The sequence below is a fragment of the Panthera leo genome, chromosome A2 (assembly GCF_018350215.1).
Source record: "Panthera leo isolate Ple1 chromosome A2, P.leo_Ple1_pat1.1, whole genome shotgun sequence".
NCBI classification, from domain to species: domain Eukaryota; kingdom Metazoa; phylum Chordata; class Mammalia; order Carnivora; family Felidae; genus Panthera; species Panthera leo.
This window is the reverse complement of record NC_056680.1, coordinates 54,798,392-54,814,905: the sequence shown is the minus strand read 5'-3', so window position 1 is coordinate 54,814,905 and position 16,514 is coordinate 54,798,392. Positions and strand designations below refer to the sequence as shown.

Here is a 16,514-nt window from a genome sequence, read left to right as displayed (position 1 = left end):
CTAAAAACTTTCCCAGTTTGTATATGTTGTACAGTTATTCTGGTTTTAGGCCACTTTGAATTTTGGACCTCTGCTCTCTGTTCATGCACATGTGCTATCACACCTTACCAACTGCCCCCTTTGCAGTTCTAGGACCAAGCAGACTTGGAGTAGACAGGCTTCAGGAGTTTACTCCCTGAGGGAACAATAGCTATTTTTTGAAAGTATCCCAACTTTACAGAAGGAGAACTGAGAGAAGTCTGTCAAAAAATGGTTCCTGGTTGGAGTGAAAAGATATCACCCTCAAGGATCCAAGGCAACTAGGGCCAAGCCAGACATGAATGGTCAGACTAGAAGATGTTTCAGGAGGTCAGCCAGCTGCTAGCTGGGACTCAGGGCCAAGTCTCTGGTCTTGGGTGGCAGGAGGAGTGGCAAAAGGGACCAGAAACCACTCATAGTGGCAGATACCAGAGATGGTATCCAAGTACCAGCCAGAAAGCCGAAGAGTTGGCTGACAGTGAGGAAGACTTCATTTTGAGGCACTCAGGACCCAGCTGGAGCCTGAGCAGTGGCCCTGGCTTGAAACTCATTTTCATTCTTGAAACCAGGATGAAGTTGAGCCTACATATATTAAGAGAGAGCATGTGGCTCCAGTTGGGTGGGCAGCAGAGGCTCAGAAACATGTGGACCTGAAATGATGCCTCTGGAATTTTAGTCATGGAGGACTATCTCCACAAGTTCATGTCACCAAATCCTTATACCAGCTGACACCTGCCACAGGGTTGTAACTGTGAAAATAAGTACAATAAGCACAAAACATTGCCACCCAGAGTTGAGCAGGCAGAAGAAAGAATAAGCAAATTTGAAGATAGAACAATTGAAATGATTAAATCTGAAGAACAGATTTTTAAAAAGTAAACAGAGCCTAAGGGACCTGTGGGACACCATCAAGGAGAATAACATACACATTGTGGAAGTCTCAGAAGGAGAAGAGGGAAAGGGATAGCAAGAATATTTGAGGAAATGAAAAGTCCCAAGTTTGATGAAAGACATGAGTATAAACACCAAAGAAGTTTGACAGACTCCAAGTAACGTGAACTCAAAGAGACCCACACCAAGACACATTATAATCAAACTTTCAGAAGACAATGACAGTGAATCTGGAAGGCAGCAAGAGAAAAGCAAATCATTATATACAAGGAATTCTCAATAAGATTATCAGCAGGTTTCTCATCAGAAACTTTGGGGGCCACAAGGCACCAGGGCTGTATATTCAGAGTGATAAAAGAAAAAAAACCTATCAACCAAAAATCCTATATTCAGCTAAACTGTCCTTCAAAAGTGAGGGAGATATTAAAACATTCCCAGATAAAAGAAAATACATGGGCAATTATAAAAGCTAGTATTATTGTAATTGGTTCATAACTGTACTTTTTGTTTTTTACATTATTCATTTATTTATCTTAATTTTTTAAGTGTTTTCCTTTTATTTTTGAGAGAGACAGAGACAGAGGGACAGAGCACAAGTAGGGGAGGAGCAGAGAGAGAGGGAAACACAGAATCTGAAGCAGGCTCCAGGCTCTGAGCTGTCAGCACAGAACTCGACGCGGGGCTCGAAGTCACAGATTGTGAGATCATGACCTAATCCAAAGTCGGATGCTAAACCAACTGAGCCCCCCAGATGCCTCTGTTTTTCAAAAGGATTTAAAAGACTTATACATTTAAAGAAAAAATTATTAGTTTTAAAGCTGGTATTACTATAACTTTGGTTAACTACAAATCTTGTTTTCTACATAATTCAAAATACTAATACATTTTTAAAAAATCGTTAGTTTATGTTTTGGTGCATATACTAAATAAATATGTAATCTTGTTGGGGCACCTGGGTGTCTCAGTCAGTTAAGTGTCTGACCAGCTCAGGTCATGATCTCGCGGTTCGAGCCCCGCGTTGGGCTCTGTGCTGACAGCTCAGAGCCTGGAGCCTGCTTCAGATTCTGTGTCTCCCTTTCTGTCTCTTCCACTCCCCTGTTCACACTCAGTCTCTTTCTCTCTCTTAAAAATAAATACACATTTAAAAAATTATAAAGATATAATCTTGTAACAACTGAAAGAGGTGGGAATGAATCTGTTAAAGGAGAGTTTTTGTAAGTTAAGCTGATAAAAATTCAAATTAGAGTGTTAGAACTTTGGGATGTTAAATGCAATCCCCACTGTTTCCCTCATTGTAACCACAAAGAAAGTAGCTATACAATACACAAAAAAGCAAATGACAAAGGAATTTAAATATCTTATCACACAATCAACACAAAACAGTATTGTAGGACCTGAGGGACCAAAGCCATAAGGCATCTAGTAAACAAAAAGTACAATGACAGAAATCCCTTGTCAGTAATTACTTTAAATATGAATGGATTAAACTCCCCAATCAAAAGACAGAGATTGGCAGAATGGATTAGAGCACATGATCCAATGATGTACTATCTATAAGAGATTCACTTGAGATCCAAGGACACAAACAGGTTGAAAGTAAAAGGATGGAGAAAAGATATTCTATGCAAATATTAACCAAAGAGAACGGGGGTAGCAATACTAGTATCAGACAAAATAGACTTTAAATCAAAAAAGATTATAAGAGGGGCACCTGGGTGGCTCAGTTGGTTGACCATCCGACTCTTGATTTTGGCTCAGGTCATGATCTCACAATTGTTGAGATCAAGCCGCATGTCGAGCTCTGTGCTAGGCATGGAGCCTGCTTGAGATTCTCTCTCTCCCTCTCCCCTTCCCCTGCTTGAGCATGCACGTTCTCTCTCTCTCTCTCTCTCTCTCTCTCTCTCTCAAAAGTTTATAAGAGAAAAAGGACACTGGTATTAATAAAAGTTTCAATACAAGAAGATATAATAATTATAAATGTTTATGCACCTAATGACAGACCATATAAATATCTGATGCAAAAAAATATATATAGCTGAAGCAAAAACTGACAGAATAAAGACAGTTCTACAATAGTGGTTGAAAATTTCAATACCCTACTCACCATAATGGAAAAACAACCAGGCAAAAGATAAGTAAGGAAAGAGAGGAAATAAACCAATTAGAGCACAAACAACAAAACAATACACATTCTTTTCAAGTGCACATGGGAGATTTTTCAGGATAGGCCATATGTTAGGCCACAGATTTTAAGTCTCAATCAATTAAAAAGGATATACAAAGTATCTTTTCGGACCACCATGGGATGAAGTTAGAAATCAATAACGAAGGAAAACTAGAAAAAAACCACAAAATTGTGGAAAGTAAATAACACATTCTTAAACAACCAACAGATTAAAGAAGAAATTGCAAGAGAAATTAGAAAACAGAGATGAATAAAAATTAGAATACAGTATACCAAAACTTACAGGATGCAGCAGAAGTAGTACTAAGGGGGTAATTTACAGTTTTAAGTGCTTACATTAAAGACAAGATAAGAAAGACATCAAATAACCTAACTTCACAAGTTAAGGACCTAGAAAAAGAAGAAGAAACTAAAACCAAAGCTAGACAAGGTAAAAAATACAGATTAGAACAGAGAAAATGAACAATCATATACCAACAAATTAGATAACTTGCATGGAATGGATAGATTCCTAGAAACACAAAACCTACCAAGACTCAGGAAGAAGTAGAAAAATGTTGATCTATAAATACTATGGAGATTAAATCAGTAATCAAAAACCTACCAACAAAGAAAAACCCTAGACCTGATGGCTTCAGTGGTGAATTCTACCAAACATTTAAAGAACTAATTACAATTATTCTTCATTCTCAAAGTTTAACAAAAAAATAAGAGGGAACACTTCTCAACTCCTTCTGTGAGGCCAGCATTACCCTGATACCAGAACCAGACTAGGACGCTACAACAAAAGAAAACCACAGACAATGTCCTTTATGAACATTGATGCAAAAATCTTCCACAATATACTAGCAAACGGTATTCAATAGTACATTAGGGATTATACAGCATGACACCAAGAAGGATTTATTCCTGGAATGCAAACATGGTTCAATAACAAAACTCAATCGCAGAGTGAAGGGGAAAAAAACCACATGATCATCTCAGTGCAGAAAAAGCATTTGACAATTCAACACCCTTTCAGGATTAAAAAACACTCAACAAACTAGGAATAGAAGTAAACTACCTTCACGTGGTAAAAGTCATATGTGAAAAACATAGAACAAGCATCATATTCAGTGATGAAAGATGGAAAGCTCTTCTTCTAAGATCAGGAACAAGGAAAAGGTACCCAAGTTCACCCCTTATATTCAACTTAGAACTGGAAGTTCTAGCCAAAGCAAGATTGAGAAGAAAAGGAATAAAAGACATTCAAATTGGAAACATACACATTATACGGATATATATATATATGTGTGTGTGTGTGTATATGTGTATATATATATGTATATGTGTATATATATATATACACATATACATATATATACACGGATATATATATATCCATGTTCCTAGCAACATTATTCTCAATAGCTAAAACATGGAAGCAACCCAAGTGTCCATCAATGGATGAGTGGATAAAATGTGGTCTATACATACACATCGGAATATTGCTCAGCCTTTAAAAGGGAGGAAATTCTGACACATGCTATAATGTGGAAGAAGCTTGAGGACATTATGCTAAGTGAAATAAGCTAATCACAAAAAGATAAGTACTATATGGCTCTACCTATATGAGGTATTTAGAATAGTCAGACTCAGACAGAAAGTAAGGTGATGGTTACTAGAGGCTGGGGGGAGTAGAGAATGGGGAGTTGTTACTATTTAATGGGTAAGAGCTTTAATTTACAAAACGGGAGTTATAGAGGTAGATGATAGTGATTGTTGCACAGCAGTGTGGATGTATTTAATATCACTGAACTGTACATGTAAAAATGGTTAGGACGGTAAATTTTTGTTACATGTATTTTACCACAATATGTAAAAAAAAAAAAAATGCAGTCTCAGTCTGTCGATACACACTGCCCTCTGCAGAAGGCCCAAGATTAGCCAGCGTCGGAGAAGTGTTGCAGCCAATTGAGTTGGAACTGAGATTTTCTGTCTTTAATCAGAAGTGTCAAAAGGGAATCACTTCAGCATGCATGGCAGCCCCAGGCCCAGGCTGTCCTGGGGAAACATAGCTGGGTATGCCACTCTGCACATGCCTGTTCCTAACACATTCTTAGTTGACTCACAGAGCAGTGTCTCTGTGTTATAGTGACATGCCAGGGATTCCCATCCCCGGGAAGCATGAATGATGCCCCCCGATTATTTTGACTATCAGGAGAATTGCTCCCTGCCACCTCACCCCCATGTGAACATGACGTCTTAAGAAACCATCCTCTAGAACCCCTCTCTAACTTCTTCCTCTCCAGCCACAGGCAGATCAAAAAACTTCGAAGACATAACCATGTCACCCCTCCAACGAGGACTCAGAAACTCTGCTTCTGACAGTATGGAGTTCAGCGACCCCTGCCCTGAGGCCCGAGAGAAGCTGCAGGAGATGTGTCGCCTTATGTGAGCGCCTGGGTGGTTGGGGACAGACGCGAACATTGGGTATGGCTGCCAGCTACCTGTGTGTGCATGACGGGGAATTCACGGAAGTGTCTGAACAGGGCCAGGAAGTGCCAGCTGCCCAGTGCCCCCAACGACAGTGACCAGTGATGGGGTGATGGCCATCCCTCATATGCATTCATGTCCCTACGCTCTCACCACTCACAGTCCTTTTCAGCCCTCACTATAACCTGATGAGGAAGAAGGGGTATGCCCATTTTGCGGATGAGGAAACCAGTAGCCAGAGCAAGCCAATAAGCTATTGCCGGAGGTCCCACAATTTGGTGGACCTGACACCAGGTCATTGATCTTAGCCTCCTCACCTTTTGCAGGGCTCCTTACACTTTTTAGGCTTTGTGACTTGAGTGTTTATTTCTTAACACAATTTGTCAGATGTTTTCCTACAACAGCAGCAGCAGCAGCAGCAGCAAAAATCCTCTCAGAGCAAACAAAAAACATTGACCTGGGTGATTAATGATATCTATGATTTGAGGTCTCACAAGTCCTAGTAAGTTAGTCTACATTTCTCCAAAGGCTCAGACCATGGGCCATAAAGGATTTAAAACCTAGCCCCATCTAAGGCATATGTCTTGGGCTCCCATGGGCCATCATTGCAGCTAAAGAACATGGGAGAAGGGAAGCTACCCAGTTTGCCCTTTACTGTAACATTCTGGATGGAAGCTCTTTCTTTGTAACCTCAGGAGTGGGGAGTGAGCAGAGTCCCCAGACCCTGCTCTCCAGACTCCCCTTCTGTACTCAGTCCTACTCCATGGGTCCTCATCCCATTGCTTACAGTGGAAATCAGGCAAGGAATGGTTTCAGAGGGGTACCAGGGCCTTCCCAGTTCTTCCTAAGTACTGCCTTTAGGATGAGGGGGAGTGGGGTGGGCACAGGTACTTTGGGGACAGAGAAATGGGACAAGAGTCTTGGGAGCTGGGCAGGGGCTATAGAGACAGTGTTCCTGGTGAGTAAGAGCCAAGTGGCTAGAAGATATGTTGGTCTCCTTCCCTGCAGAGAAGCTGAAAGGGCCTCGTGGAAAGGGAGGAATTTCTCCTACCCCATGATCTTTCGCAACTACAGGGCAAAGATGCCCTCTCATCTAATGTCAGCCCCGAAAGGGGACGCTCAGACCCCTCACCCTCCAGGTGCTCAGACTTCCACTCCCACCCCTCACCAGCCTCCTGCCCACCAACAGCCTCACTTCAGCCAACATTCTCAGGAGTCTAAGACATCCAAGAAGGTCATCAAGTTGCATTACACCTTCTGTGATGGATCCTCCTTCGTGTAGTATCCTTTTATTTGCTGCTGCCCCTTCTCCCCAACAACTCAGCCCCAGAAAATTTCTGGGTTTGAACAGGCCTGATTATTTACTTTGGCTTTTCACCTGACCAGAGAAGCCTGGTTACAGGTTCTTCAGGACATTAAGCATTTGTCCAGGTCAGAGAAGGCTCTCTTTGGAGGATGTCTGGGTGGGAAACAGTGCATCAAGAAGTCACCTTGGAGGGGCGCCTGGGTGGCTCCGTGAGTTGAGCATCTGGCTCTTGATTTTGGCTCAGGTCATGATCTCATGTTTGTGAGATTGAGCCTCATGTTGGGCTCTGCACTAACAGAGTGGAGCCTGCTTGGGATTCTCTATCTGCCTCTCTCTTTGTCTCTCAAAAATAAATGAATAAACTTAAAAAAGAAGAAGAAGAAGTCACCTTGCAGCCCCGGTCCTGTCATTCACTCCCCAGTAGGCAGTGGGGCTGGACCAGATGCCCAACTCATTTGGCAGCAAGGCTGTGAAGCCAGAGAGGGCAAAGCACTTATTCCAGGTTCTGCACTCTGAGTTGGATGATACGTCAAAGAGAGGAGACACTAAGCCAGACATTCTTGTCCCTTCTTTGTAGGAACAGATGGTGTGACTCAATTTAATGTCACAAAAGGAATTTGGTGGCAAAGCCAGGCCTGGGTTCAGGGCCACTTCACCTCCATTTAGGGCCTTCTTTCTGGCACCATTTTTATGCCTTCTAGGATTGTTTCCTCCAGCAGAGAGTAGGAGATGGGGGATGGAAGGGAGCCTCATTTAATAATAAAACCTCTAGGTACTTAGTGGCCCATACCTTTGGAGGAGAGGGAGCTCTCTGAACTCTCAGGCTGCCTAGCAGCAGTCCCCCCTCACTTCATTTGGCCTCCTCTCCGACTGAACTGGGAATTCAGAATTTAAGCACCCTGTCAAAGGAGTCCTATTGTTTCTCTGACTGTAAATGAATCCATTCATCACACTCTGCTCAGCCTTGCTTCCAGTGAGCCTTGTCATACCGTACATGGCAAACTCCTTCCAGGGTAGCTGCTGCTTGCTGTGGGTCAAGGGCTCTCCTTTCCCCCTTTCCTATTCTTCCACTGCCTTGAGTAGGATCGTCTTCCTGAGCCCCTGGAAAAGCTATGTCTGTGAATTCTGTTGCTATCAGCAGGACCAGAGTAGGTGGGCTAGAGCACAGTCTGTTCTCTTCCCTGTTCCAGAATCCTGAGGTCCCCCTGGGTGAGACCACCCCAAACCTGCAGGCCTTGCTGCTGGCATGCTTGACTCATATGCCAGAAATAACCACATCCTGGCCATCAATGCATTTCCTCTTTGGGAGTCCCAAGAGGCTGGGTTCTAGGGCCAGTTCTTCTTGGTGACCCTGCACAGGTCACTTCATCTCTCTGGGCCTCACTTCCCTTCATTTGAAGCTGAGGAAGTTGGACCCAGTGATCTTGATAGAGAAATTCTGTGTTACTGCGTTCAAATGGCCAAAGCACCCATGCAGCTGTTGGATCCCTTGGAAGTAGAGAAAATGTTTGGAAGACGTTTTCTGGGCTCAGCGATTAATTCTGGTCCCATGGAGATTGCTGGACAAAGCTCTCAGGTAGAAATGGTTCATCGGCCCTTGGGATGCCAAAAAGCTCCCAGCCCTGATTGGTTTGCTCTTTGTCAACACCAGACCCCAGAAACCATCCCAGTATTCTTTTCATTTGGGTTTCATTCATTCCATTGTCAGCACCTCCTGGATGTCTTGGCTCAGCTGCCCGTTCTCCCCTCAAACTTCCCTCAAAACCTTTTTTCATATGCACAGACAGACTCATCACATTAGAAACAAACCCTAATCACAGTGCACAGTGCTGTGCTCAGCGCTGTGCCCTTAAGGGTTGGTGGAGCGCTCAGAACCACTCTGTGTTTTTTTTAAATATGGTAAAATATACATAACATAAAATTTATCGTTTTAACCATTTTAAAGTGTATCACTCAACGGCATTAAGTACATTCACAATGCTATGCAGTCATCACCACTATCTAGTTTCAGGGTGTTTTCATCACCCTGAAAGCAAATCCCATGTGTCTGTTAAGCAGTCACTCCCCATTTCCCCTCCCCTGTAGCTCCTGGGGACCACTAATCTGCTTTTTGCCTCTATGCATTCGCCTGTTTCAGATATTTCATGTAAATAGGATCATGCAATATGTGGCCTTTTGTATCTGGCTTCTTTCACTCACATTAATGTTTTCAAGGTTCATCCACATTTTAATATACATCACTGCCTTTTTTTTAATTGACATTTAAATAGCATAAAATAAAATATTTTAATATATACAATTTAGTGGCATTTAGTGCATTTACAGCATTGTGCTACCATCACCGCTATCAAGTTCCACAACCATTTCATCACCCCAAAAGAAAACCCTATAACCATTAAGCAGTTTTCTGTTACTTTCTGTTTTCCCCTACCCTAGCCCTGGCAACCACCAATCTGTTTTCTATTTCTTTTGATTTGCCTATTCTGGGCACCTCATGTAAATGGAATCCTACAACATGTGACCTTTTGTGTCTGGCCTCCTTCACTTAGCATAATGTTTTCAAGGTTCACACATATTGCAGCATGTCTCAGAATTTCTGTTATATATATATTATAATGTGTGTGTGTGTATAAAATTTTGTTATATGGATATTCCACTTTTTTCTAATTCATTCATTTGTTTATGGACATTAGACTTTCCCCACCATTTGGCTATGAACATTCTTATAGAAGTTTTTGCACACCTGTTTTCAATTCTTTCGGGTCTATACCTAGGAGAATTCCTGGATTATATGGTAATTCTATGTTTAACTTACTTAGGAACCTCCAAAAAGTTTTCCACAGTGACTGTGCTATTTTATATCCCCACCCACATGTATGAGGGTTCCAGGTTCTCTACATTCTTGACTACACTTGATACATTTCAATTTTTAAGTTCCAGCCATTCTAGTAGATGTAAAGTCATATCTCATTGTGGTTTTGAATAGAATTTTTCTAATAACTAACAATTTCAAGTATATTCATATACCTTCTTTGTGTATCTTCTTGTAAAAATATGTATTCAAGTCTTTTGCACATTTTTTGATTGTCCTTTACTTGCTGAGTTGTAAGAGTTCCTTTATATATTGTAGATACTAGATCCTTATCAGACATATGATTTGCAAATTTTTTTTCCTATACTGTGGGAAAATTTTTCATTCTTGCTCACCCTCTTTGGTATGTGGAAGTTTTTAATTTTTATGAAGTCCAGTTTTTCTTTTTTTTATTCCTTATGCTTTGGGTTTCATATTTAAGAAACCATTCTCATGCCTGTGTTGTCTTCTAAGAGTTTCATACTTATAGCTCTTACATTTAGGTCTTTGATCCATTTTGAGTTGATTTTTGCATATGGTGCATATGGTGATATAAGGCTCCAACTCCATTCTTTCACATGTGATTCCCAGTTGTTCCACCTCTATTTCTTGAGTAAACTATTCTTTCACCATTGAATGTTCTTGGCACCCTTGCTGAAGATCGTTAACCGTAGATGTATGAGTTTATTTTTGTAGTCTTTTTTTTTTTTAACGTTTTTTATTTATTTTTGAGACAGAGAGAGACAGAGCATGAACGGGGGAGGGGCAGAGAGAGAGTGAGACACAGAATCGGAAGCAGGCTCCAGGCTCTGAGCCATCAGCCCAGAGCCCGACGTGGGGCTCGAACCCATGGACCGCGAGATCATGACCTGAGCTGAAGTCGGACGCTTAACCGACTGAGCCACCCAGGCGCCCCATTTGTAGTCTTAATTCTATTCCATTGATCTGTATGTCTTATTGTGCTCGTGCCACAGTGTTTTGATTATTGTAGCTTTATAGTAATGTGTTGAAATCAGGAAGTTTGAGTCCTTCAACTTTGTTCTTTTTTCAATATTTTTTTGGTTATGTGGGGTCCAGTGCAAGTCCATATGAATTTTAAAATAAGTTTTCCATTTTTTGCAAAAAAGATTGATGAAATTTTGATATGGATTGAATTGAATCTGTAGTTTACTGTGGGGCATATTGCCATGAATAAGATGAAGTCTTCCAATTCATAAATACTAGCCACAAATGATATGAAATGCTGTATGAACAACTATAACAATAAAAAGGAAATGAACAAAAGGAAATGATGCCATTTACAATAGTGTCAAAAAGAGTATTTTGATAAGGATTGTACTGAATATGTGTATTTCTTTGGGTAGTATTGATATTACCAATATTTGTAGTATCAAATATTTGTTCTTCCAATCCATGTGCATGGAATGTTTTTCCATTTCTTTGTGTCTTCTTTAGTTTCTTTCATAAGCTTTCTATAGTTTTCACTATACAAATCTTTTACCTCTTTGATTAGGTTTATTCCTAGGTATTTTATGGTTTTTGGTGCAGTTGTAAGTGGGATTGACTCCTTGATTACTCTTTCTGCTGCTCCATTATTGGTGTATAGAAATCAACCAACTTCTGTACATTTATTTTATATCCTGTGACTTTGCTGAATTCATGTATCAGTTCTAGCAGTTTTTTGTGGAGTCTTTTGGGTTTTCCATTTAGAGTATCTTGTCACTGCAAAGAGTAAAGGTTTGACTTCTTCTTTGCCAATTTATATGCCTTTTATTTCTTTTTGTTGTCTAATTGCCGAGGCTAGGACTTCCAGTACCCTGTTGAACAACAGGGGTGAGAGTGGACCTCCCTGTCATGTTCCTGACCTTAGGGAGGAAGCTCTGTTTTTCCCCATTGAGAATGATATTAGCTGTGGGTCTGTCATATGTGGCCTTTATGATGTTGAGATTTGTTCCCTCTATCCCCACATTCTTGAGGGTTTTTATCAAGAAAGGATGCTATATTTTGTCACATGCTTTTTCTGCATCTATTGAGAGGATCATGTGGTACTTATCCTTTCTTTTATTAATGTGGTGTATCACATTGACTGCTTTGTGAACATTGAACCAGCCTTGCAGCCTGGGAAAATACCACTTGATGATGGCGAATAATTCTTTTAATGTACTGTGAATTCAATTTGTTAGTATCTTGTTGAGGATTTTAATATCCAATTTCATCAGGGATATTGGCTTGTAATTCTACTTTTTAGTGGGGTCTTTGTCTGGTTTTAGAATCAAGGTAACACTGTCTTCAGAGAATGAGTCTGGAAGCTTCCTTCCATTTCTATTTTTTAGAACACTTTTAGGAGAATAGGCATCAATCCTTCTTCACCTGTCTGGTATAATTCCCCTGGGAAGCTATCTGGCCCAAGACTCTTGTTTGTTGGAAGGTTTTGGATAACTGATTCAATTTCTTTCCTGATTATGGGCCTCTTCAAATGTTCTGTTCCTTCCTGTTTCAGTTTTGGTAGTGTATGAGTTTCTAGGAATTTGTCCATTTCTTCCAAATTGTCCAGTTTGTTGGCATATAATTTTTCATAGTATTCCCTTATAATTTTTTGTATTTCTGTGGTGTTGGTTGTGATCTCTCCTCTTTAATTCGTGATTTTTTCTATTTAAGTTCTCTCTCTTTTTTTGATAAGTCTGGCTAGATTTCCTTCAAAAAAAAAACAGCCTTTAATTTCATTGATCTGTTCTACTGGGGTTTTGGTTTCTACATCTTGTTTCTGCTCTAATCTTTATTGCTTCCTTTCTTCTGCCAGCTTTAGGCTTTATTTGCTGCTCCTTTTCTAGCTCCTTTAGGTGTAAGGTTAGGATGTGTGTATTTGGGACCTTTCTTGCTTCTTGTGATAGGCCTGAATTGCAATGTATTTTCCTCTTAGGACTGCCTTTGCTGCATCCCAAAGGGTTTGGACTGTCATGTTTTCATTTTCATTTGCTTGCATGTACTTTTAAAAAGTGCTTCTTTGGGGCGCCTGGGTGGCTCAGTCGGTTAAGCGTCCGACTTCGGCTCAGGTCACGATCTCGCGGTATGTGAGTTCCAGCCCCGCGTCGGGGCTCTGTGCTGACTGCTCAGAGCCTGGAGCCTGTTTCAGATTCTGTGTCTCCCTCTCTCTCTGACCCTCCCCCGTTCATGCTTTGTCTCTCTCTGTCTCAAAAATAAATAAACGTTAAAAAAAATTTTTTTTAAAGTGCTTCTTTAATTTCCTGGTTAACCCATTCATTTCTTTTTTGTTTTTAAGATTTTTTTTTTTTTAGCATTTATTCATTTTTTGAGAGGCAGAGAGAGACAGTATGAGTGGGGAAAGGACAGAGAGAGAGGAAGACACAGAATCCGAAGCAGGCTCCAGGCTCTGAGCTGTCAGCACAGAGCCTGACGTGGGGCTCGAACTCATGAACGGTGAGATCATGACCTGAGCCGAAGTTGGATGCATAACTAACTGAGCCACCCAGGTGCCCCCCATTCATTTCTTTAGTAGGATTTTATTTAACCTCAATGTTTGAGGGCTTTCCAAATTTTTTCTTGTGGTTGATTTCAAGTGTCACAGAGTTGTGATATGAAAATATGCATGGTGTGATCCTGATCTTTTTGTACTTGTTGAGGGCTGATTTGTGACTCAGTATGTAATCTTTTCTGGAGAATGTTCCATGTGCAGTCGAGAAGAATGTGCATTCTGTTGCTTTAGGATGAAATGTTCGGAATATATCTTTTAAGTTCATCTTGTCCAGTGTGTCATTCATAGCCATTGTTTCCCTGCTGATTTTCTGCTTAGATGATCTGTCCATTGTGGTAAGTGGGGTATGTGTCATTCACAGCCATTGTTTCCCTGCTGATTTTCTGCTTAGATGATCTGTCCATTGTGGTAAGTGGGGTATTAAAGTCTCCTACTATTATGGCATTATTATCAATGAGTTTATGTTTGTGATTAATTGATTTATATGTTTGAGTCTTGCAAGTTGGGGGCCTAAATATTTACAATTGTTATATTTTCTTGATGGATAGACCCCTTAATTATGATATAATGCGCTTATTCATCTCTTGTTACAGTCTTTGTTTTAAAATCTAGTTTGTTGAAGTATGGCTACTCCAGCTTTCTTTTGATGTCCATTAGCATGATAGATGGTTCTCCATCCCCTCACTTTCAATCTGCAGGTGTCCTTAGATCTAAAATGAGTCTCTTGTAGGCAGCATATAGATGAATCTTGTTTTTTATCCGTTTTGATGCCCTATGTCATTTTATTGGAGCATTTAGTCTATTTACATTCAGAGTAATTGTTGAGAGATATGAATTTAGTGCCATTGTGTTACCTATAGAGTTGGTGTTTCTGGCGATGTCCTCTGGCCCTTGGTAGTCTTTGTTGCTTTGGTCTTCTTTTTTTCTCCATTCAGAGTGTTCCCCCTTAAAATTTCTTGCAGGAGTGGTTTAGTGGTCACAAACTCCTTTAGTTTTTGTTTGTTTGGGAAACTCAAGCCAGCAGTCTTCACAGAGCTAGAATAAACAATTCTAAAATTTGTATGGAACCAGAAAAGACCCTTTATAGCCAAAGTATTGTTGAAAAAGCAAACTAAAGCTGAAGGCATATAACTCCAGGCATCAAGCTATATTACAAAGCTGTAATCATCAAGACAGTATGGTTCTGGGTTCTCTAACCCAGAAATGGACCTACAAATATATGGCCAACTAATATTTGACAAAATATGAAAGAATATCCAATGGAAAAAAGACAGTGTCTTCAGCAAATGGTGCTGGAAAAACTGGACAGCGACATGCAGAAGAATGAACCTGGACCACTTTCTTACACCATACACAAAAATAAATTCAACATATATGAAAGACCTAAATGTGAGATAGGAAACCATCAAAATACTAGAGGAGAAAACAGGCAGCAACCTCTTTGACCTTGGCCATAGCAACTTTTTACTAGACATATTTCCAGAGGCAAGGGAATTAAAAGCAAAAATGAACTATTGGGACCTCATCAAGATAAAAAGCTTCTGCACAGCAAAGGAAACAATTAACAAAATTAAAAGTCAATGGAAATAATGGGAGAAGATATTTGCAAATGACATATCAGATAAAGGGTTAGTATCCAAAATCTATAAACAACTTATCAAGCTCAAAAAGCCAAAAAGTCCAGTGAAGAAATGGGCAGAAGATATGAATAGACACTTTTCCAAAGAAGACATCCAGATGGCTAACAGACACATGAAAAGATACTCAATGTCACTCATCATCAGGGAAATACAAATCAAAACCACAGTGAGATACCACCTCACATCTGTCAGAATGGCTAAAATTAACAACTCAGGCAACAACAGATATTGGCAAAGATACAGAGAAAAAGGAACCCTTTTGCACTGCTGGTGGGAATGCAAATTGGTACAGCCACTCTGGAAAACCTAGTGGAGTTTCCTCAAAAAATTAAAAATAGAACTACCCTACAACCTAGCAATTGCACTACTAGGAATTTATCCAAAGGATGTAAAAATGCTGATTTGAGGGGGTACATGCATCCCACTGTTTATAGCAGCACTGCCAACAATAGCCAAATTATGGAAAGAACCCAAATGTCCTTTGGCTGATGAATGGATAAGGAAGATGTGGCATGTATGTGTGTGTATGTATGTATGTATGTGTATGTATATATACACATGTATGTATATACACATGCATGTATATACACATGTATGTATATATACATGCGTGTATATACACATGTATGTATATATACACATGTATGTATAGATACATGCACATACATACATACACAATGTATTATTAGTGATCAAAAAGAATGTTGCCATTTGCAACAAGGTGGGTAGAACTAGAGTGTATTATGCTAAGCTAAATAAGTCAGAGACAAATGTATTTCACTCATGGAATTTAAGAAACAAAACAGATGAAAATAGGGAAGGGAAGGCAAACTGTAAGAGACTCTTAAATACATTGAACAAACTGAGGGCTGCTGGAGGGGATATGGGTGGGGGTATGGGCTAAATGGGTGACAGGCATTAAGGAGGACACTTTTTGGAATGAGCACGGGGTGTTATCTGTAAGTGATGAATAATTGGGGTCTACTTCTGAAACCAATACTACACTGTATATTAATTAACTTTAAATAAATTAAATTTTAAAAAGAAGATATTTTGGAATAAATTTAACCAAGGAAGTGTCAGATTTGTACACTAAAAACTACAAAATACTGTTAAGATAAATTAAAGAAGAATGAGATAAATGGAAAGACAACCCATGTTCATGAGGGGCAACTGCTTTCTGGGTGTTGATCTTTTATCCTGCAATTTCCCTTTGCATGTTTCTAGGAATTTTTTTTCCAAGTAGGCTATCTAACCTGTAGATGTAAAATGGTTCATATACTTCTCTTATATGTCTCCACTTTCATTTCTGATTTTAGGAATTTTCCTTTTCCTTTTTTTTTTTTTTTGGCAGTCTAGTTACAGTTTTCTCAATTTTGTCGATCTTTTCAAAGAACCAACTTTTGGTTTTGTTGGTTCTTTCTGTTGCTTTTCTGTTCTCTTTTTTGTTTCTGTTTCTGCTAATCTTTATTATTTCCTCCCTTCTGCTAGCTTTAACTTTAATTTGCTCTTCTTTTTCTAGTACCTAAAGTGGTAATTATGGTTATTGATTTGAGATCTTTCTTCTCTCCCTTTTTTAAAAAGCTTATTTATTTATTTGAGAGATAGAGAGTGAGCAGGGGAGGGGCAAAGAGAGAGGGAGAGAGTGTGAATCC

At 39.8% G+C, this 16,514-nt stretch overlaps 1 protein-coding gene across 10 annotated transcripts in view; it reads left to right on the top strand.

Moving 5' to 3' along the window:
- Positions 1–16,514, top strand: part of CA2H3orf20 (chromosome A2 C3orf20 homolog) — a 95,329-nt gene that overhangs the window by 18,890 nt on the left and 59,925 nt on the right. For 7 of the 10 annotated variants that reach the window (XM_042911507.1, XM_042911522.1, XM_042911515.1 and 4 more), the window contains exons 7-8: positions 5,386–5,527; positions 6,578–6,850. In XM_042911507.1, coding sequence (XP_042767441.1) covers positions 5,386–5,527; positions 6,578–6,850 — 415 coding nt within the window. The remainder of the gene's footprint in view (positions 1–5,385; positions 5,528–6,577; positions 6,851–16,514) is intronic. The other 3 variants (XM_042911569.1, XM_042911559.1, XM_042911549.1) reach the window with 2 other exon arrangements.